Genomic DNA, 22,461 nt, shown 5'->3' with positions numbered 1-22,461 from the left:
AGCGGGAGGGCGGGAGGGCGGGCGGCCGGGCGGGCCAGCGCGGGCCTCTCCAGCATCCCGAGCACGGGGCGGGGCGGGGCGGGCACTGGCAGCCGCTGCCCTCGGGCGCCGGGGAGGGCAGGGGGGCGGACAATACGCGGGAAAAAGGTGACAATAACAAGTGCCACCGAGAAGTACAATCCGCCATGCGCTCGGCCACGGCCTCCGGTCTTTTCCTGTGTCACTCTTACACGCATGGGGCTAAGGGAGGTAGAGATTGTGTCCCCACTTCTCAGAGAAGGGAATCGAAGATGCGTCACCTGGAGAGAGCAAGATGATGGGCTCTGTGGATCACCTACCTAGCCAGGGAAAGGGGGTGACCTCTGCCGGGATGGGGGATGCTGGGACGGGACCCGGAGAGAACAGACGGGGACAGACAGTGAGAGACATCGAGAGACAGGAAAGGAGCTCCCCCCCCCCCCCCCCGGGAGTGGACACAGCCTGTGTGTGCGCACGCGTGCCTGTGTGTGTGCAGGTGTGCATGTGTGCAGTGCAGGTGTATATTGTGTGCCTTATGCATGTACATGTGTGTATGTGTGCGTGCATGCGTGTGCACGTGCATGTGCACGCGTGTGGTGTGCACACACTCGTGTGCGCCTGTATATGCGTGTATGTGTATATGTGCACTGCGTGTGTGTGCGTGTGTGCGCATGTGTGTGGTGTGTGCACGTGTGTGTGTTGTGTGTCTGTCAGTCTGTCCAAGAGTAGCGGCCGGGGGCGGGGTGGGAACAGAACCTGAGATGGAGTTCCAGGAGGGGAGAGGATGGGAAGAATCCGCAGCTGGGGACAGATCTGGGGGCGCAGAGAGGACCCACTGGGAAGGGGGTGAGCTGAGGGAGGAGGCGCGAGGGTCACCGTGTGGACAGGGGTGCGTGGGGAGAGGTGCAGTGGAGAGAAGGTGGGGGACAGGAAGCGGGGCGGTGGGAGGCTGCCCTGGGCAGGAGATGCCGTGTGGGAGATGCGTGGGGTCGCGCGGCGTGGAGGAACGCGGCGGGCGCCCGCACTTTTCGGTTGGTCAGCTCTGCTCCAGGATTCGCTTCCAGAGCGTCCCCAAGATGAAGGGGAACCCGGGTGAGGGGGGATAGATCTGAGACCACGCGGATCCTCGCCGGACGCCTCTGCCCACTTCGCCCCTACCGCTTCCTGAAGGCTAGGTTGGAGCTGCACCTGGGCCCAAACTCGCGGAGGTAAAGCAGGCCGCAGCCCGAGCCCCAGCCGGGTCCGCCCCACCCATCCCAACCGTACCCCAGAGTATACTCTCCTCAAGCGTAAGAAAGATGCTCTGTGAATCTCACACCTTTTTTCCTCTTCCTCTCCCTCTCCATCTATTGCTAGGAAACACGGGCTGGTGTTGTGTTAATGCTTAATTACTTTGGGTTAGACACTGTCTAACCACTGCCAACCCCACCAACAAATCCTACAGAGCCAAGAGCAAAAACTCCCTCAGAAAAACAAAGCTAAAACCATGCTCGATAGGAAAGGTACTCGTTACCCTACTCATGTAACTGTAACCCCTCTGTACAGTATTTTTACAATAAAAAATACACAAAAAAGGCAAAAAAAAAAAAAAAAAAGAGAAAGAAATCTAAAAAGAAACCACATTCAATTAGGACCTTAAAAAAAGAGAGGCCAGGGAAAAGAGAGAAAGGAAAACAACTGAAAAGAAATAATGCAATGGAAAGAGACACCATAGGGGGGAAAAATCCAAAAATGATCGCCCCCCCTTAAGCACAAAATAACAAGCCTCTGTGTATTTATGCAGTTTTAAAGAACGAAAGGAAATAGAAACACATGCTACCACTGATTCACAGAGAAATATTAAATATAAATGTTCTGCTGACTTTAATCTGTCTTATTTTGCCACTATAAGAACAGTTGCAGATTCGTGCAGCTGTTGATATAAAGCATGGGTTAAAACTATAGGGATAAAGGAAGGTTTAGGGGATTGCTGCTTTTGTTATGCGCTACTTGAGCTCAGGTTATTATGCTTTCCCTAAGCCTGTTTTCTTGTCCCTATTACTGGAATAATTGTTTCTGCTCTCTGGATTTGTTTGAGCTTTAAATGAAAAAAAAAAAAAGTAAATAACTTAGGCCAATGCTTACTTTTAAATGAGTAATAAGTAGTGTCATCATCATTAGGTTCTCTGTGTGTGTGTGTGTGTGTGTGTGTGCGTGCACATACACACTCGCACTTGTACTGGGGTTTGAACTCAGAGTCTGTCCCTTAGCTTTTGCACTCAAGGCTGGAGCAATATCACGTAAGCCACAGCTCTCACTTGGAGTTTTGGTGTTGTTGTTGTTATTGTTTGTGAATGTGGTTAATTGGAGATAAAGAGTCTCACAAACTTTCCTTCTTGGGGCTGGCTTTGAACCATAATCCTCTCAAGACTCAACCTCTTGAGTAGCTAGGAATACAAAAGTGAGCCTTGGGGGGGCTGAGAAGGTGGCTCAGTGGTACAGTGCTTGCCTTGCATGCATGAGACCCTGGGTTCGATTCCTCAGTACCACATAAGCAGAAAAAGCCAGAAGTGGCATTGTGGCTCAAGTGGTAGAGTGCTAGACTTGAGCTGAAGAGCTGAGGCACAGCGCCCAGGCCCAGAGTTCAGGCCCCACAAACAACAGAAAAACAAAACAACAAAAGTGAGCCTCAGGTGCCCTGCTTCCATCAGGTTGTTTTAATCCTGCTGTTTGTCTCGCTGGCCAATTGGGTTAAGGATCTGGTTTCAGACAGTAGTACCGGTTCCACTCCTCACTTCAGAGAAGTATTACATATTAAGTACACACTCTTCTTGTAGCTTCCAAAGTTTTGGCTCATCTACAGAAAGCATCCTTCTTTTCCATGAGCATTTATGTCTGTAGGTGAAGTGAATGCATCTGATTGCACCTGCAAACAAGAGGTTTGCAAAGCAGGATGTCTAAGCGTGATTTCTCTCAATAGTTACTGCTGAATAGGTGGGGAGGGGGGCGGACAGAGGGGGGATAACTAATTTTTCCTTAGTAATAACTAACATCCCTGTTGATCTTGTCAGTTTGCAAAGTATTTTCCCCATCACCTGACTACATTTTCCGACTTCCTTCCCCTATACTTCCTGCCATTTGACCTCCAGTTCTATTTTTCCAGTTTCTAGTCAGAAACGTCAACAGAAAGTCCATACCAAACAGCAAACCTGACGCCAGCAGAGCCACAGAGGTCAGGCTGAAAGTAATTTCCTCATCCTTGTGCTCAGCTCCTGATCTAATCAGAAGAGGTGGGTCAGGGAGCAGGCCAAGGACCTGGTGGCCTCTGACTTTCAGGTAAACAAAAATCTGCTAGCTCTGAGGTCTCCACACCATCCAAGGGCACAGTGCACAGCCCTTCCTCCCAGTATTTGTCCAAGGTGGGTGGGGAGGAGGTGGGGAGAAAAATGGAAAGACATTGGGTCTGAGAGAATCTATGCAGGAGTGTGTGTGTGTGTGTGTGTGTGTGTGTGTGTGTGTGTGTGTGTGTGTGTGTGTGTGTGTGTGTGTGTGTGTGTGTGTGTGTGTGTGTGTGTGTGTGTGTGTGTGTGTGTGTGTGTGTGTGTGTGTGTGTGTGTGTGTGTGTGTTCCTGGGCTTGAACTCAGTGCTGTTCCTGAGCTGCTTTTGCTCGAGGCTAGTGCTCTACCACTTGAACCACAGCTTCACTTCTGGCTTTTTGATAGTTTATTGGAAATAAGAGTCTCACAGAGTTTCCTGCCTGGTGGCTTTGAGCCACAATCCTGATATGTCAGCCTTCTGAGTAGTGAGGATTACAGGCATGAGCCACTGACGCTTGGCTTGGCTTAGATATAACATTTAAGAAGGAAGCAAAAAACCCAGTATTTAAAATAAGCAATACTCTTAATGCATTATTTGAAAATGCAAAACATAATGTTTAAACACAATGAGCAAAATATCAAGTGTTTAAATAAAGACAAGATATGTGAGCTAGATTCAGGCTGAGGATTTTGGGGGTCACATCAATACAAACTCAGGAAGTGAAGACAGAGGAAAAGGAAAAAAACGGGACTCCCAGAATCTCCCAAAAGCACATTTAGAATAACCTAAAAACCTCTCAGTAGGCACCATCCCTCAGTAGCACCCAGCTGGGAACCCCTTTTAATCAGTCTTTGAGGGGTATTCAAGAACAAAACTATAATATGAATTATATATTTCTCCTGCATTAATTAGGAATAACTGTATTAGCATGTTATTTATGTTGATAACTGAGCTGTTTTCTTGAGGTGTATGTTTGTCTTTCATGTTTTTTTTAAAGGAGGACGACAGTTGCTTAAATTTTACAACGAAGGTGAGCACCTCAATCCCCTAACCCTAATTGTAAACCTGATCGGAATGAAAGGAGAGGTTTGCCAAATCAGAGGTAATCACCTTAATGTTTGGAAAATAGCTTCTCATACACCCGTCAGGTTTTTGCATGTGTTGTTTTTTTACTCATATGATTTCCATTCTTTTGAAATAGTGGGTTTTTTTACTTATAATATGTGGTAGGCAGGGCAAATAGTGACTATAGAATCTTTTTTTGGGGGGTAGGTGGGTCTGGTCGTGGGGCCTGAACTCTGGGCCTGGGCGCTGTCCCTCAGCTCTTTAGCTCAAGGCTAACGCTCTACCACTCGAGCCACAGCGCCACTTCCAGCTTTTTTTCTTTTTGCTTATGTGGTGCTGAGGAATCGAACCCAGGGCCTCATGCATGCAAGGCAAGCGCTCTACCACTGAGGCACCTTCCCAGCCCCTATAGAATCTTTTTAAAGGGCCACATGACAATTTATTTTACAGGTATACCAGTTATTCAATTCTCACTTATTGACACTGAATGAACATTATGCTTTTTTTTTCTTTACCTAGATATCTGATTCTTTTTCTGGGGATCAGTTGCTAGAACTGAAATCACTGGGTTATAGAGACTGTGTGTATGATTCCTTTAAAAACCAGAAAGGTTAGCACTTGAATTTAGCCTCTTTGTGCAATAGCTACAGAATTGTTCTAAAATGTATTTCCTTTTGTTTGGACAGGACTAGGAGACAAAATGTCATCACATTTATTGTCATCAAGATTGAATTTGGGAGGTAAAAGGAAATCAATCAATGAGTTCTTGCTTTGTACCTAGTGCCATTAGGCCCCACAGTTCGTAAGGATATAAACAAGAATGCTACACCACAAGCATGAGAGACAAAGAGCTCATGAACTAGCTGATGGATTTCTGAAAGTGTCTAATGTGGGCACCTCTTAGTCTAGACACGTTAACACTTTTAACACTAACCCTTATAGCCACCCAGTCCCAGGACCCTTTGAGTACTGAACCTCTGTTGGCCATGTTCTTGTGCTCTTCCATACTCCTACTATCCTTAAACCCAGCTGCTTGGACTCACCCTCAGCTGTCTCTTCTCCATCCAGGCCTAAGATGTCAAGTACTTCCCTGACATCTTCAAGCCTCACAGAGCCCCAAAAGCCTAGTAAGTAAGTTCTCCTGTTCTTGTCCTGATGTGAACCCATCTCATGAGAAGCGTCCCCACCTGGTTAATCTGTCAGCTGGAGCAGCTACAATTTACTTCATCTGCAATCTAGTAGATTGCTCTTCTCCATGAACACACAAACAGACTCAAACAGTTTGATTGCCTGCCCTCTGTGGGGACCTGGAAATTCCTTACCTTCTTGTTTATGTCTGCTGCTTTCTCCCCCCCCCCCCCCCCCCCCCTGCCCCCTTTCTCTCTAATTCATAGATCTACCAAAAGAAATGTGTCTGGGGTTTCTGTAATCCCAGCCATTCTCAAAATAGTATCTACTCTGCTAAAGACCTCTTTGTTTTATGGAGTTGGGTCTCAGGAGCATTACAAATACTGAGTTTGGTGCCACAGAAGGTCTGTGCCTTGTGCCTGGGAGCTGGGGACCTGAATCTTCCGTTACCTGGGGAGGCAAGGTCTCTGCATGCTACTGTCTCACACACCCCACGATGCCTCTCACTCTGCCGCTGCTAGGGGGAGCTCTACCCTTCTGGCCAAAAGAAAAAGAGGAAGAAATTATTCTTTGGTTAATCTTGAAAGAAAATTTCCCATTTTCCTTCTTTCCTTCCCTCTCTGACTCCTTCCTTTTCCCCCCACCTCTCTCTGTCTCTTAGGTAAAGGAAAACATGACTCAGACAACAAGGACAAGCCTTATAAGGTCTTTGTCAAAGATCTGTTTCTTTTTAAAGAAAATGAATTGGCGGCCAAGAAAAAGGTATGATTGTGTGTGTGTGTGTGTGTGTGTGTGTGTGAAAATTGCAATCCTCATTAATGGTAGAATAATTTGCTCTTATTTGAGCTTTTATGTGTTAAGACATGGTATCAGATATTGACACAGTGAGTGTCATATGTGGAGGACGCTGTTTGGGGAACAGCCATGCGCAGCAACAGCATAATAACATCAAGTGCAATGCAGAGACCTGTGAAGATTGCCACCTAATGAGAGGAGACAGATACTGTTATAATCCAGTGTGACAGATATGGTGCATCCCACTTTCCTGATTCTTGCATCCACATTTTCCTTGTGCGTGTGGGGGGGGGGGGGGAGGCACACATGCCAGTGTGGCTTGAACTGAGAGCTTTTTTTGCCTAAGGCTGGTGCTCTACCACTTGAGCCATACCTCCCTTCTTGGCTTTTTGGTAGTTAATTGGAGATATAAAGTCTCAAGGACTTTCCTGCCTGGATGGCTTTGAACTCCAGTCCTCAGATCTCAGACTCCTAAGTAGCTAGGATTACAGATGTGAACTAATGGCATCCAATTCATTTTCACATTTCTGAAATTGAGTCTGGCTTCCACAGTGTCATCCATCATTGTCCCTGTATAAAATAACAACACATCTTTATTCTTTCTAAGAGCCATAAAATAAATGGCATGTTAGAGTTGATAGACTATAATAACATAGGCATGCACAGGAAACAGAGAAAGGCATACTTATCTTTGTTGGTGAAAAGACAGAAGGAAGGGTATTTGTGTGTACGTGCACACACACACACACACACAGGTAAACATAAAGGCTTCACTGAGCTAACTAGAACTGAATGTTTAAGAACAAGTCAAAATTTACCAAGCTGAAAGGGATAAGACAAGTCTCTGTGTGTGTTGGCAGTGGGGGGTGGGGGGGAGGATTAAAGTAGAGGAGAGGGTATCATTTTAGAAATATTTGGTATAAAGCTACATCTGCAATGAGGCAATCATTCCTGTGGTATCTGCACAACTAATCTCACTATTTCTGTGGTCCTTGATGTCATGGGTAGGTTCACATTTCTAGAGATTTCTTCCTTTCCTCCCTGAGGCCAGGCTCAACAAGACTTTCTCAGCCTTGATTAGAAGGGAAAGAAAATAGAATGAAGAAAGGCTTAACAGTTGATTCTTCTCTGTGTGATTCCTCTGGGTGTGATCACTTTTCTGCAGATGTTGTATAGTTTCATTGAACTGAACCCAAAATTAAATGGAAAGAATATTAATAAAATTCAGGAGTTTATGAATATATCTCCACTCTGGAGGTCTGTTTCCTCTCAAGTTTTCAGTTCTGTAGAACCAGTCCTTCCTTAGAGTTTACAAGTTTGGCCTGCCTGTAGGACAAGATGTGAAAAAAAAACCAAAAGTCCCATATTGGTGAAATAAAGTTTAATAAAGCTTCAGTTTCTCCGTGTGTGTGTGTGTGTGCTGATCCTAGAGCTTGAACTCAGGGCCTGGGCGCTGTTCCTGAATTCCAGATCCACTTCCAGCTTTTTTGGTAGCTAAGGAGCAATAAGAGTCTCATATGGACTTTCCTGCCCTGGCTGTCTCTGAACAATGATCCTCTGATCTCAGCCTCCTGAGTAGCTAGGAATACAGATGTGACCCACTAGCACCTGACTCCAAAGATATATACATATATATATATATAATTTTTATTGTTTATTTTTGTCAGTTGTGGGGCTTGAACTCAGGTCCCAGGTGCTGTCCCTGAGCTCTTTCCCTTAAGTTAGTGCTCTACTACCACTTCCAGTTTTCTGGTGGTGAATTCAAGATAAGAGTCTCACAGATTTTCCATTATGGGGCTTGCCATCCTCAGATCTCAGCCTCCTAGTAGCTTGGATTACAGGCATGAGCCATCAGTGCCCAGTTAATTTTTAGAAATATTTCTGCTCAGGTTCCTATGGGGGAAAAAATTAAAAACTGAATTAAAATTAAAACTGTGCACACTCCTTCAAAGGTGAGAATTTAGAATTGCTTTTTTTTTTAATAGCCTATGTTATAAAGACTAGTTTTATATAAGATCACTATCTCAATAAAGCATCATTCTATTAATGTCATTCTCCACTTGGACAGGAGAAAGTTTTGAACCGTAGCATGAAAGTCTACCAGAAGACGACGTTCTCCTCCCGAATGAAGAGCCGGTCACACTTGAACCAGCTGACTTTTTACTCTGACCCAGGCGGTTCATTGGAAAATATGGGGCTAGATCCGACTCTCATTCTCAGGTTGACAGAAGGTAAGTCTGAATGACTACTTCTTGGACAACATGATTTTGAATATTACCTTAAGTAATTTGGGGAATTTTCTGGAGGTGAGAAAAACAGCTGTCTCGCAGTGATGGAGAGAGTCTTTAGATGTTGAGAGGCAGGAGAGAAGTCTATTTTAAATAAGGAAACATACCCTTCCAACAAAAAGGTTAACTGATTTTCACATCTTTTAAGAGGAAACTCACTGGCAAAGGTGGGGGCGGGGTAACTTAAAAAACTAAAGACTCTGATTATCCCTACTGAGATTTGTTTGTTTGTTTTTTGTTTATTTTTGTCAGTCATGGGGTTTAAACTCAAGGCCCAGGTGCCACCCATTGGGCTTCATTGCTCAAGGTAAGAACTCTACCACTTTGAACCACAGAGCCACTTTTAGTTTTCTGGGGGTTAATTATAGCTGAGAGTCTCATGGACCTCCTTGCCTGTGATCCTCACATCTCAGCCTCCTGTGTAGCTAGGATTAAGGTGTGAGCCTCTGGCACCCAGCTCCTACTGAGTTTTAGATGTAGAAATATAGAAATTTTCTAAGGTTGGAGAAACTAGGATTGCTCATGCTTAAAAACTCATAGAACTAGGAAGCTAATGGAATTAAATAAGCTTGCCTTTTATTGCAAAAACAAAATCAAATACAACCCTGATCTTATTGACCTTTAGCATCTAAAATATTATAAGATGCTAATGAAAAGTAGCTACAATAATTAAAAGAATAATTGATTATAGGTGGGTTTTATCTTTATGTCTCAGTTTGACTTCACATATAATGGCGAGCTGAAAGTCATCAAGTACATTTAAAATAGCAAGTCATATATCTGAGAAAGAATTCTGAGGGAAATTGACTTGGTTCCTTTCCCCTCCCACTGGGAGCTTGATCTCAAGGCTTAGACACTGACCCTTAGCCTTTTCACTCAAAGTTGGTGCTCTACCATTTGAACCACAGCCCCACTTCTGGCTTTTTTTGAGTAGTTAATTGGAAATAAGAGTCTCACAGACTTTCCTGCCCAAACTGGCTTTGAACCATGACCCTCAGATTTCAGCCTCATGAATAGCTACAATTATAGGCATGAACCACCAGCTTCTAGCTGAAACTGTTAGGTTTTTTTTTATTATTATTATTATTTTGTTTATGTGCTAGTGAGGAATCGAACCCAGTGCCTCATGAATGCCAGGCAAGCACTCTACCATTAAGCCACATTCCCAGCCCTGATACTGTTAGTTTTGTTAGAGGTGAAGGTGGTAGTATACTTATGCTTTGAAACTGCCTTGTCTGGGTGAATTATATACAAAAGCACTCATGGATAAAATGATCCAAGGATTCTGATTTTTCTATATAGTACTCCAGAAAGGGAAAATGGAGGAGAGGGACAAAAGATAAGATGGATAAAATGATCCAAACAGTGTTGAAGTAGGTGCCAAATACATGGGGGTCCATTAGATGCTTCTCCTCTTTCATCAGTATTGATGATTTCCATTATATAAAGTTTGTTGTTGTTGTTTTTCAGTCCTGGAACTTGAACTCAAGGCCTGGGCTTTTTCACTCAAGGCTAGTGCTCTACCACTTGAGCCACAGCACCACTTCCAATTTTCTGGTGATTAATTGGAGATAGGAACCTCATGGACTTTCCAGCCCAGCCTGGCTTTGAACCATGATCGTCAGATCTCAGCCTTCTGAGTAGTAGCTAGGACTACAGGTGTAAGCCACCAGTGCCCAGCTATAATATTTTTTAAGATTTAAAAGAGAGCTATGTTTTATGGGCTGGTTACTTTGGCATATAGTTTAATCCTCAACAAAATGCCATCAGATGTGTTTGCCTCTTCCTTGTACCTGATGAATGTAGTTCAGTGAGTTTGAGTCACCCCAAAGCTCTAAGTGGATACAGAAGTCAAGTCAAGGCCTGTCTGACTCCAAAGCTTGTTGTTACCTCCCAAGTAATAGTGATTACCACCTAGTACAATTGTTGTTGCCATTATATAATGGCCTGCAAAATGAAATGATTGCACATTCTAATTGTATTGTCTAGATAATAGTGGCTAACAATTATTAAGAAGTCACTGAGTGTTTTATAATCTATTGCTTCATTTCCTTCTGCCAATACCACATGTAACCAAGTCATAAACTACTTAGGCTAACTTTTGAGTCTCTATTTCAGAAGCTTTCTAAAAAGCCAGAGGTAGAATAAGTATTGTTTGTCTTTCAAATTTGGTGTTTTCCCCTTGGTTTCCTCCTCCTAAAGCAACAATCCCTATCTGGTACATTGCAGAAGGTACAGCAAAAGGAGAGCCAGAGAGAAATGGGTAGTAATTCTTAAAGCTTCAGCTTGGAAGAAACAGAGATTGTGTCCATGTGACTGCGTGGCCACACCTCACCGCCGCTGAGTGATTTATGTGTATAATTTTCCAAACTGGGGGGAAAAAACTTTTCATAGTTTTTTTTTTAGTATTTCCTGTCTTGTTTTCTACATGATCAAATGAATGATCATCTTCTCCTTTCCTGATACAAATTCAGCTGTGGTGTCAAAAAACATGTTGCCTGAGGACCCCATGTTTCTGTCTAGATTGACTATCTGTTATGATTTTAAGCAGTTTCATCCTGTCCATTGCAGCACAGGCTTAGAAAAAACCTCCTCCTCTCCCCTTGTCTGACTTGAAGGGACTTATGCAAAGATATTGACGTTGCTAAACTTCAGGACCCAAATAGGTAGTAATGAATTCTCTAGAATACAATTGGACACCAAAATTAAGTCTAGATACATGCTGAATGTAATGATTTTTTTATTCTTCTTCCATATAGCATCTTTGAAAGATAATGAACATTAAAGACAATATTCAATATTCTTTACAGGTGCAGATGCAAAAAAGACTCTCTTTGACTTTATAAATGACCAGAGAAGCAGGTTTCTACTTGAGGTAGTAAAGATAAATTTTCTTCCACTAGCTGAACAGAAAACATCTTGTATTGCATTGCCAAATATTTGCCTTGACATAGTATTTTTTCACAACATGTCCCAAGTCTATTGGCTGAATGAATTGGTTCATTCTTGTCTTCATTTACTTGGGTAATATTTATTGAATGTTTACCATGTGCCAAGTAGTGAACACACACACACACACACACACACATTCCTCGGGGAGTTTATATTCTAGTAATCTATTAGGAAAATTACTTTTGAGGATATCTCCCATTTTTTCAATTCTCTCCCCCAAAAACCTTGGTGACACTCAAGAAATCCAATTTAATTTAGGTCTTCTTGAAGTTTTGGTTGAATATGGTGGGAATCAAAGCACACTGGAAATTCAGAGAATTCTGAAATCTAACCCATATCTTTGTTTCAGCATTTGATGAAAATAACAAAAAACTTTTATCCTACCACCAAAAACCTTTAATGAGAAACCAGTCCATGTAACTGAAAATGTGATTACTTAGTATCTCTATATGAATATTCAATATTCACTTAGTATCTTGATGTGACTACACATATTCACTTAGTATCTCAATGGGAAGATAATTATGAAAATAATTAATTGAGCGTTGTTTAAATCTCTATTGTCAAGTATGTAATCAATCATCTAAAGACAGCCTGCATCTATTAAAGTCTCTGATGCTAATGAGTAAGTGAAAATGTATTTGTGCCCAGCCCATACCTGTAATCCCAGATATTCAGGAGACAGAAGTAGGGGATCATAATTTTAGGTTAACCTAGGTTAAAAAAAATTAGTGATGTGATCCACACAATCGTTAGGAAATACTTGGAAAACTTATACAATAAACTGGGAACTCCAAAAGAAATTGATTTGTTTTTAGATAAAGTTGACCTACTAAGCCTGAACCAAGAGTATATAAATCATTTTAATAGATCTATAACAAATAAAGAGATTGAAACAGTAATAAAGAATCTACTGACAAAGAAGAGCCCATGATCTGATATTCATAGCAAAATTCTACAAGACCTTTAATGAACTACTCAAAAACTTGTCCATGAAATAGAAAGGGAAGGAACACTATCAAACTCATTCTATAAAACTAGTATTATGTCATTCCAAAACCAGAAAGGGACACAACAAACGAAGAGAACTATAGAGCCATCTCGGATGAACATACATGAAAATTTTTTCAACAAAATGTTTGCTAACTAAACTCAACAACATATCAAAAAGATTGCATGTCATGATCAAATTGGTTTTATTCTAAGCATGAATATATGTGAATCAATAATGTGTAATACAATACAGAAACAGGATCAAAAACAATAATCATAATCATCTCAACTAATTTTTTAAAAACCCTTTGACAAATTTAAATTCCATTTGTGATAAAAAAAAAGCTCTGAAAAAAATAAGAATAGAAGGAATGTACCCCAATATAATAAAGATTATACATGACAAACCTACAGCCAATATCACACTAAGTGGGAAAAAGCAAATAATTTCTCTTAAAGTCAGTATTAAGACAAGTATGTGATAATATTGGACTTCTTAGTCAAAGTGATAAGGCAAGAAAAATAAAAGGATGCTAACAGGGAAAGAATGTCAAGTTACCCCCATTTGCAGGTTATATGATCCTATATCTAAAGAACTCTAAAGATTCTACTTCAAAACTCCTACATCTTATAAATACCCTTGGCAACATAGTATGAAGTAAAATCAACAAAAATCAGTATCTTTTTTTGGTTGGTAATGGGCTTAAACTCTGGGCTTAGGCACTGTCCCTCAGCTCTTCAGCTCAGGCCCCACTTCCTGTTTTCTGATGGTTAATTGGAGATAACAGACTCACAGACTTTCCTTGTCTGGGCTGGCTTTGAACTGTGATCCTTACATTTCAGCCTTGTGAGTAGCTAGGATTACAGGTGTGAGCCATCAGCACCCGGCTCAGTATCTTTTTTGTATACCAACAATGAACAGGCTGAGAGGGAAATTAGAAGAAAATGTTCCATTTAAAGAAGCCTCAAAAACAAAAAACAAAAAAACAAAACAAAATTCCAGCCAGACACCAGTGGCTCACACCTATATCCTAGCTACTCAGGAGGCTGAGATCTGAGGATCACAGTTCAAAGCCAGCCTTAGCAGGATAGTCTGTGAGATTCTTATTGCCAATAAAACTACCTATGCGAGAGTGGAGCTGTGGCTCAAGTGGTTAAGCATTAACCTTGAGCAAAATAAGCTCAGAGACAGTGCATAGGCCATGAGTTCAAGCCCTGGGACCAGCAAAGACAAACAAAAACCCCAAAAATAACCCTAGGAATAAACCTAACTAAAAAGTTGAAAGACTTCTACAATTAAAACCATAAAATCCTGAGCCAGGTGCCAGTGGTTCACACCTGTAATCCTAGCTACTCAGGTGCCTGAGATCTGAGGATCATGGTTCAAGGCCAGCCAGGGCAGGAAAGTCCATGAGACTCTTATCTCTAATAAACCACTAGAAAAGCAGAAGTGGCACTGTGGCTCAAGCAGTAGAGCCCTCACCTTGAGCTGAAGAGCACAGGGACAGCGCCCAAGCCCAGAGTTCAAGCCCCACAACTGACCCCCTCCCCCAAAAAGAAAAGAAAACTATAAAATCCTGAAGAAAGAAATTGAAGAAGGTACCAGAAGATGGAAGGGCCTCCTATGCTTATGAATTGGCAGAATCAATATCATGAATGACTGTAATACCCAAAGACATCTACAAATTCAGAGCAATATCCATAAAAATCCCCAAATAGCAATTCTTACATTTAGATAGAAGGCACAAAATGGTCACCAACTAGTACAAAAGGTACCAAATAGCCAAAGTAATCTTGAAAAGAAAAAAAAAAGCAATGCTGGAAATATCACAATACTGGCCTTCAAATTATACTACAAAGCTATGGTAATTTAAAAAAAAAAGCATGGTGCTGGCACAAAAATAGACACAAAGACCAAATGGAACAGATTAGAAAACTCAAACATTAATCCACAAACCAACAGCCATTTGATTTTTGACAGATGGCTAAAGAGAGTCTAAAAGGTATGTTGGAGATAGTCTTTTCAACAAATGGTGCTGGGAAAACTGGATATCCACAGGTAGAATACTAAAACTAGATATCAAGAGCTAGGAAGGCTCTGAAATACCACCATAGATGCAAGCTAAGAAATAAGTTTCACATTTTAGTAGGAGACATCACATTTCTGGGCCAAAGATTAATTACTCACTACCATTCTTTTTTTTTTTTTTTGTCAGTCGTGGGGCTTGAACACTGGGCCTGAACGCTGTCCCTCAGCTCTTCAGCTCAAGGCTAGTGCTCTACCACTTGAGCTACAGTGCCACTTCAGGTTTTCTGGTGGTTTATTGTAGTTAGAGGTTCACGGACTTTCCTGCCCAGACTGGCTTTGAACCGCAATCCTCAGATCTCAGCCTCCTGAGTAGCTAGGATTACAGGCGTGAGCCACCAGCACCCGGCCCTAATTACTCACTACCATTCTACTCCTGGGTATTTAACCAAGAAAAAGCAAACATGTTTATAGCAACTTTATTTGAAGTGACCTAAACAGGAAACAATGCAACATCCATGGGTGGGTAAATAAGTAAACAAAGTCAATACTTCAACATGATAGACAACTATACAACAGTAATATGGAATATATTGTGGTTATCCACAATGACATGGATGAGTCTAATTATGCCAAGTTTAAAAAGTCAGCAAAATAGTTTGTACTTAAATTTCATTTAGGTAAAATTTTAGAAAATTCTATTTAGTCTCTAAGACAGAAACATGTCAGTGGCTGACAGGGCAACAAATTGGAAAGAGGGGAAAAAAAAGGATGTATTACAAAGAGGCTGAGGAAACTTCTTGGCATTAAGGATTTATTCTCTATTTTGACTGTGGCGATGATTTTCCAAGTGTACACCTATGTCAACACTTACCAATTCATGTACATTGAGCATGTGGAGTTGTTAAACATCAGTTATGCTTCAATTGAACTAGAGCGAAGGTAATGATTTTCCAGGAATTTTCTTATCTTTTATTTTATTTGTCAATCATAGGGCTTGAACTCAGGGCCCAGGCACCGGGCCTGAGCTCTTTTGTTCAAAGCTAGCACTCTCCCACTTTGAGCCATAGCTCCATTTCTGGTTTTCTGGTGGTTAAAAGAAGATAAGACTCTCACGCACTTTTCTACCCAGGCTAGCTTTGAACTGTGATCCTCACATCTCAGCTTCCTGAGTAGCTAGAATTACAGGCATGAGCCATCAGTGCCAGTCTGTCTCTCTTTTGTTAAGGTTAGTTTTCCCTTAGAGTCACAAACATACAAACATCTTGTTACTTACCTTGAAAGAAATTTTCATTAGCTCTCAGATTTCTTACCATCTTCTGTCTCAATCTGGTGTTCTCCTTTGGATAAGCAAAAAATTTTCCAAGAATTGTCTTCATTTCCCACTTCTACTTCTCTTCTTATTCTCTCTTAACCCCAATCAGGTTTTTGTCCACATCATCCACCAACACTGCTTTTGCCAACATCACTTCTGATTGCACACCAAATTGTCAGTACTCTTTTTCCTTGAACTTGGGAGTCAAAGTTGACCCATTTGACTCTATCTTTTGCTTCTGTTGTTGTTAGTACTGTGGATTGAACCCAGGGCTCACACTTGCTAGCAAACACTCTGCTGCTTGAGCTATATTCCCTGTTGTTTCATTTTTGTTTTTGAAAGATAGAGTCTTGCTAACTTTACCTGGACTAGCTTTGAACCCCAGGATTGTCCTTCTAGGATGATAGGCCTGATCCATCATACCACATCTCAACTCTTATCTTTCTGGAAACATTTTCATTAGTTGGTCTCCAGGAACTGGTTGCCAGATACTGCATATATCCTTCATAGTTCTTCCTCTCCCTGCTCTTGAATTGTTACAATGCCCTAATGCATAGTCCTCCCTCTCTGCTCTGTCCACACTCTCGCCAGTCTCCTGGCTGAAATCTTGCAAATTTATTTCTTGAAATTGGTCCTTCTGCCTCAACTCTAGAACTCAGAGATGCAACTGTAATCCCCTAATATCTCTACTTATATGTAGGCATTTCAGGCTTAACATTTTCAAAATTTTGCTTTTGTTTTACTCTTTGCTGTGCTTGCGATCCATAGTTCATGCAAGATTCCCTGTGCTGTGAATAATAATTCCATTTTCCTAGTTGACTGGGCCAAAATATTGGGAGTTATTTTCAACTCCCTACCATCCACATTCAAGAACACCAAAGTATATCACAATATAAATTGTTGCTCTCACCCCCCAAACCCTGCCTCCTGTTCCTGCTTTGATCTCCTTCAGCCAATCTCTTCTGCACAGTAATAAGATTGAGTCCCTCATCTGCTGAAGATCTGGAGGAACCTGCTCTAGTCCCTGGCTGTCTGTGAGCTCGTTCTTCCCATTGCCTCACCTTGTTCGCTGTGTTGCAGCCACAGGGCCTCCAGGCTGTTTCTGAAATACCCCACACATTCTCTTTCTTCCCTGTAGAGGCACTGGTCAGTGAACCACACAGCTGTCTCTGAGACATGATTGGCTCCTTTCTTCTGTCCAGTTTCCGATTAATTTTTATCAGAAAGTTTTGCACTGGCTAGTCTTCTCTTACCTTTGCCCACTGGTAACCCATTCCTTTGGATATCATCAACTCTTCTTTGACTAGACTAGACACTCTGTCAAAGCAATCATGGTTACTTTGTTCACCACTCAAAACAGACCTGGCACATAGCAAACATTCAATAAACACTTGGGGAATAAAGTAATACATAAAATATTTTTGTTATAAACTCAGAGGGCCAATTATTGATTGTAATTTCCTAAAATTATCTCATTTCTATGTTTGACCCATAAATATTTATTGAGACAGGGTCTCACTCTATAGCCTAGGTTTGTCCCTGCCTGCTCATTCTGAGTGCTGGAATTACAGGCATGCACCACCACACCCAGCTGTCATTTCTATGCTTTAAATTCATTGTAATGGATGTAGCTTTGTTTATTTATCATTTATTGTTCATGTATAACATTAAAAACTCAAGTAGATTCTTACATTCTGTCCTAAAAACACGTAGGTAGATGTGGAAATTGTACTTAGGGGTCTAAACAGGCCTCTCCTAAATGGCTCAGAAGAATGTGTCATTGGCAGGGTGGAGTAGAAATTGCTTTCTCCATTGGCCTTTCCTACTGGAGAAGAAGCTGGTAGACGTGGAGGCTGCAGACAGCCCAGCTGACGCAGGCCTAGAAAGAAAGACGGAGGGTGTTGCATGCTGGGAGCAGATAGCCCAGCTCTTGGAAGAGTTATGTAACTCTTCACAGCTTCATAGCTCTTTGATTGGTCGTGCAGAGCCAATTTGCAACAACCCTGACTCTCCTCCCACAAGTAAGCTAGAGGACCTCACCTCCCTTCTCCCTACCCCTCAAGGTCACATTCCTTTGTGAACTAAAAGCTAAGCCATTGTCCCAAGATGTCCTCCTACTATGACTTCTGAACACAAATGATCCCTTCCTGTATAGCGTTTTTTCCTCTTTATTGTGAGACTGCTGGAATGTTCTAGAAATGTGTGCTAATGTTCTTGATGCACTTTCATTTTCAATATTCCCAGTATGCTGTGGCGACCAAAAAAAACACGATTAAAAAGCTTGATAAATGTATAACAACAAAGGAGAATCAACTGAGAAAAGCAGAGAAAAAGCTTCAGGAGGACGCGATGGCCTTTGAAGAGTTCCTTCGAGAAAATGACCAGAGATCTGTAGACGCTCTCAAAGTGTCAGTGTCTTCCTTCTAGCCAAACCCCTCCCCTACTGCTGCTTTGTTTTCGCTTCTCAGAACCCACAATGGCACATGCTAACCCAGCTCTCTCAACTTTGCAGTGCAGCTCAAGAAACTCTAAACAAACTCCAAATGACAGCCGAGCTGAAGAAAGCAAACATGGAGATGCAGGTGATAAAAAGGTGAGGTCTGGGCCACTTGCTCCCCTTTAGATAATAAAACCTACAGATGTTTTAGCATTAGATTCTTACATTCCATAAAGATGCCTATCGATGCTCAGCAAGAAGACCTATGTGGCAATGACGATTCTGATCAAGAGCTGGTTGGTAGCTCACACCTGTAATCCTAACTACTCAGGAGGCTGAGATATGAAGATTGAGATTTGAAATCTGGGCAGAAAAGTCCATGAGACATTTATCTCCAATTAACTACTTAATTCATTAGTCCTACTAGTCTATCAATCAAGGACTATTCTTGCCTGGGTATCAGTAGTACATGACTTCTGTCTGGAAAAGTCTTCTAACTTGCCGATACAGAAATGGGTTGAAAGACAAAGCAATGTCAGGCTAAATAATGAATCTTTTTTATTCATTTTAAGATACATTTTTTGCCCTACATTTTGCTCTCTGTAATTGGGATTCCTCTTACAATTGCCTTACGATTTTTTAATCAATTTATACTTCCAGTTAAGTAGAATCTCACATTGCAATTAATCTGTAAAATGAAAAAACTTACAAGGGCAGGAGTTGGGATTTATATTTTTATTTGTGTATCATCTGCCACTTTGTGTATGTGCGGTTGTGTGTGTGTGTGTGTGTGTGTAGGTGTGTACATACACATATGTGCATGCTAGTAGGGGTATCTTGAACTCAGGGCTTTGTGTTCTCACTTAGTTTTTTTGCTAAGGCTAGTAGAACGTCACTTGAGTCATACTTCCATTTCTGGCTTTTTGCTAGTTAATTGGAGATAAGAGTCTCATGGACTTTCCTGCCTGGGCTGGCTTTGAACCTCAGTCCTTAGATCTCAGCTTCCTGAGTAGCTAGGATTATAGGCATGAGCCACCAGCACTTGGCTCTGCCACTGTCTTTTGAACCTGCATATTTCTTTCTTCTATAGTCGAGGAAACTCACTTGAACTGATTTTAAATTTCCATAAAGATTCACCATCCTGGGACAATAATTACAGGACCCACAAGAGATCCTGGCCACAGAAGCCTCCTCCTCTGTTTAAGGATTGTGACATTGAAAGTCCTTCAGCATAAAGAATTCCTTTCCCTCTCTCACCCTGTGATATACTTTGATGATTCTGTCTGTTCCAAGAATATATGTAGACTCCCAATAGCAGCCTCTATGTTTGTGTACAGTTCTACATTTCTGCACAGTGGCCACCCAGTGACACCCTCCAGACAGCCCTTGACAGCCTCGCTCTCACCAGAGCTGAAGGAAGAGCCTAACAGATCAAGGATGGAAGCTGAGTACACTGATATGCTATAATAGCAGTAAGAATACTGACAAGGATCTTAATAAGGAAGACCTAGAAAGATGAGCGCCTTTTCACTTGAGCTTTCCTGACCTGCATTCCTTTGGGTCTACTTTGTAATGTGATTGGGTTCAACCATTGTGGAGCAAGGGTGGAAACCTTTCAGTCCAGATATCTGTCAGGTATCTTAAGCATTAGGGAATTACATGGTCCCACTTGAGTGTTGACTCTATTACACACTCAAAGGATGACTTTGCAAGGCATCCATCTCTTCTAAAGAAAAGACTGAAGTGAGAACAGCTACCTGTACGATGTGAGAGGGATAAAATGATCCCCTCAGTACATGGTAGGTTATCACAAAGTGTTAGTATTCTCTCTTCCCCTCGGGTCAGTACTGTCTTTTATTCTATTTAATTTCTTCCCGTGTCTAAAATTTAATACAGTACAATGCTTCATTCAGAAATAAGGAAGCAAAGGAAAATTATAGTTTTTAACTTTTTTTTTTGGCCAGTCCTGGGGCTTGAACTCTGGGCTTGGTGCTGTCCCTGAGCTCCTTTTTTGCTCAAGGCTAGTACTCTACCACTTGATTAACAATGCCACTTTTGGCTTTTTCTGTGATTAATTGGAGATAAGAGTCTCACAGACCTTTCTTCCTGGATGGACTTCAAACTACAATCCTCAGATCTCAGCCTCCAAAGTAGCTAGGATTATAGGCATGAGCCACTGGCACCCAGCTAGTTTTAGCATATTTTATTCAGATAACAGCCTTATAGGTATCTTTCTAATCATACATTGTTGAAGCCTGTATGTTTATAGTCACACTTTTAATTTTGTGAGTACGTTGTTATATAAGTATATTATCAAGAGAATTAATTTTAAGTATTTTATATGCTTTAATACTGATGGAACTAACCATATTCTTGTTTCTTTTGAAGTGACATAACAAAAACAGAATTCCTTCTCAGGGAGTACATGCAATATGGATATTTTCTGTTGAAATTATCTCCAAAACACTGGCAAATACAACAAACACTAAAAAAAGAGCAGGCGCAAAAAAGTAATACTGTTCTTCCAAAAATAGTACCAAGTAAGTCATGTAGTCTTAATTTTAATTAAGTAAATAGCCTTGATTCTGAAATATTCTGCTTCAATTGGGTGGTATTTATTTGAATAGTTAGAATTTTACAAACAAACCTGAGCAAGGATTCCTACTACTTCTTTTTTGTTGTTGGTGGTGGTGATGGGGCTTGAACTCTGGGCCTGGGCACCGTCCCTGAGCTCTTCAGCTCAAGGCAAGCACTCTACCACTTGAGCCACAGTGTCACTTCTGGTTTTCTGGTGGTTAATTGCAGATAAGAGTCTCATAGACTTCCTTTCCTGGGCTGGCTTTGAACTGCGATCCTCAGATCTCAGCCTACTGAGTAGTTAGGATTACAGGCATGAGCCACTGGTGCCTGGTTCCTACTACCTCTTACTATAAATGGTTCATTTGGAAATTCAGGTTCATTGCAAGTGTAAAGCCATAAAAATATATACATAGAAAAGAGAAACTTATTATTTTGAGATGAAATAAATAGCATAGAAATCCTTCTAAAGGTCTCAAAAACTATTAAATATAATAAAGTTTTCTATACAGTCAACAGATATAAAGTCAATTGACTTTATATCTTTATATACTTTATATCTTTATATACTTTATTAACCTATTATCTTAAATAAGCTGATCTTATTAACTATAAATATATAAGCAAATTAAATAAAAAAAAAACCCTTAAAGTATGTGACCTGCTAGTCTGACAAACAGAAAGATTTATGTTTTCAGATAGGAAGATTAGTTTATAAAGTTACCAATTTTCCTGAAATGAATGTATACATGTTACCCAAAGAAATATGAACAAGTACTGATTTTTTTGTTTTGTTTTGTTTTGTTTCCAATTCTGGAGTTTGAATTCATGGCTTCCCGTTTGCTAGGTTGGAACGCTACTACTTGAGCTGCACCTCCATCCTGACTTGGTTGGTTATTTTGGTTATTATTCTCAAAGATTTTTCTGTCTGGGGCTTCAAACTGTCATCCTCTGGATGTCCAACTCCTAAGTAGCTAGGATTACAACCATGAGCTACTGTTACCTAGAAACAAATACTTTGAAGTGAGAAAGTAATAAAGGAAGTTACTATTCCTTTAGCATATTATATACTACAATGTCATGCCATTTCAGTAAGCAGAATAGCGGTAGGGAAGTCAACTCAATGGACTAGAAATTGATCTCATTCTATAAACACTTTCATCAGTGATCAAAAATGGAGGTAGAAAGAAAAATGGAAGACTTCAGCAACATGTGGTAATTAGGACTAGACATGTTCCCACCTGAAAAACATTCTGGAAAGCTAGTTAAATGTAAGAAATATGAGTTTGCAGACCTTGCCCACCAAGCACCAAGCAGAGTAATCCCTGGGAGAAGAGAGGGCAATGAAGCAAACAGCTTTCTTCCTAGGGTGTTTCCAGGATGTCCCAAAAGACAGAGAGCCACAGTGGAGCCCAGCTGAGAGATGAGCATTTACATCACAGACACAAGCAAAGCACAAGTAAAGGAGATTGTGTTTTTCAGAGAGCTGATTGTTAAGCATTTCCCAGGATACCACTGATGATTACCTTACTCATTTTACCACTCATCTCTCCTGTGTGTGTGTGTGTG

The 22,461-nt window shown here is 41.2% G+C and overlaps 1 protein-coding gene across 1 annotated transcript in view; it reads left to right on the top strand.

Annotated features, from left to right (window-relative positions):
- Positions 1-5,081: 5,081 nt before the first annotated feature.
- The window catches only part of Ccdc38 (coiled-coil domain containing 38), a 35,934-nt gene continuing 18,554 nt past the window's right edge, over positions 5,082-22,461 (top strand). Inside the window, exons 1-7 of the mRNA XM_042693037.1 lie at positions 5,082-5,121; positions 6,171-6,271; positions 8,373-8,535; positions 11,403-11,467; positions 18,123-18,286; positions 18,391-18,471; positions 20,704-20,855. Coding sequence (XP_042548971.1) covers positions 5,082-5,121; positions 6,171-6,271; positions 8,373-8,535; positions 11,403-11,467; positions 18,123-18,286; positions 18,391-18,471; positions 20,704-20,855 — 766 coding nt within the window. The remainder of the gene's footprint in view (positions 5,122-6,170; positions 6,272-8,372; positions 8,536-11,402; positions 11,468-18,122; positions 18,287-18,390; positions 18,472-20,703; positions 20,856-22,461) is intronic.

Source organism: Dipodomys spectabilis, unplaced genomic scaffold (assembly GCF_019054845.1).
Source record: "Dipodomys spectabilis isolate Male_0828 unplaced genomic scaffold, ASM1905484v1 ptg000163l, whole genome shotgun sequence".
Taxonomy (NCBI): Eukaryota; Metazoa; Chordata; class Mammalia; order Rodentia; family Heteromyidae; genus Dipodomys; species Dipodomys spectabilis.
The sequence above is the reverse complement of the archived record's forward strand: the minus strand, read 5'-3'. Positions and strand labels throughout refer to the sequence as shown.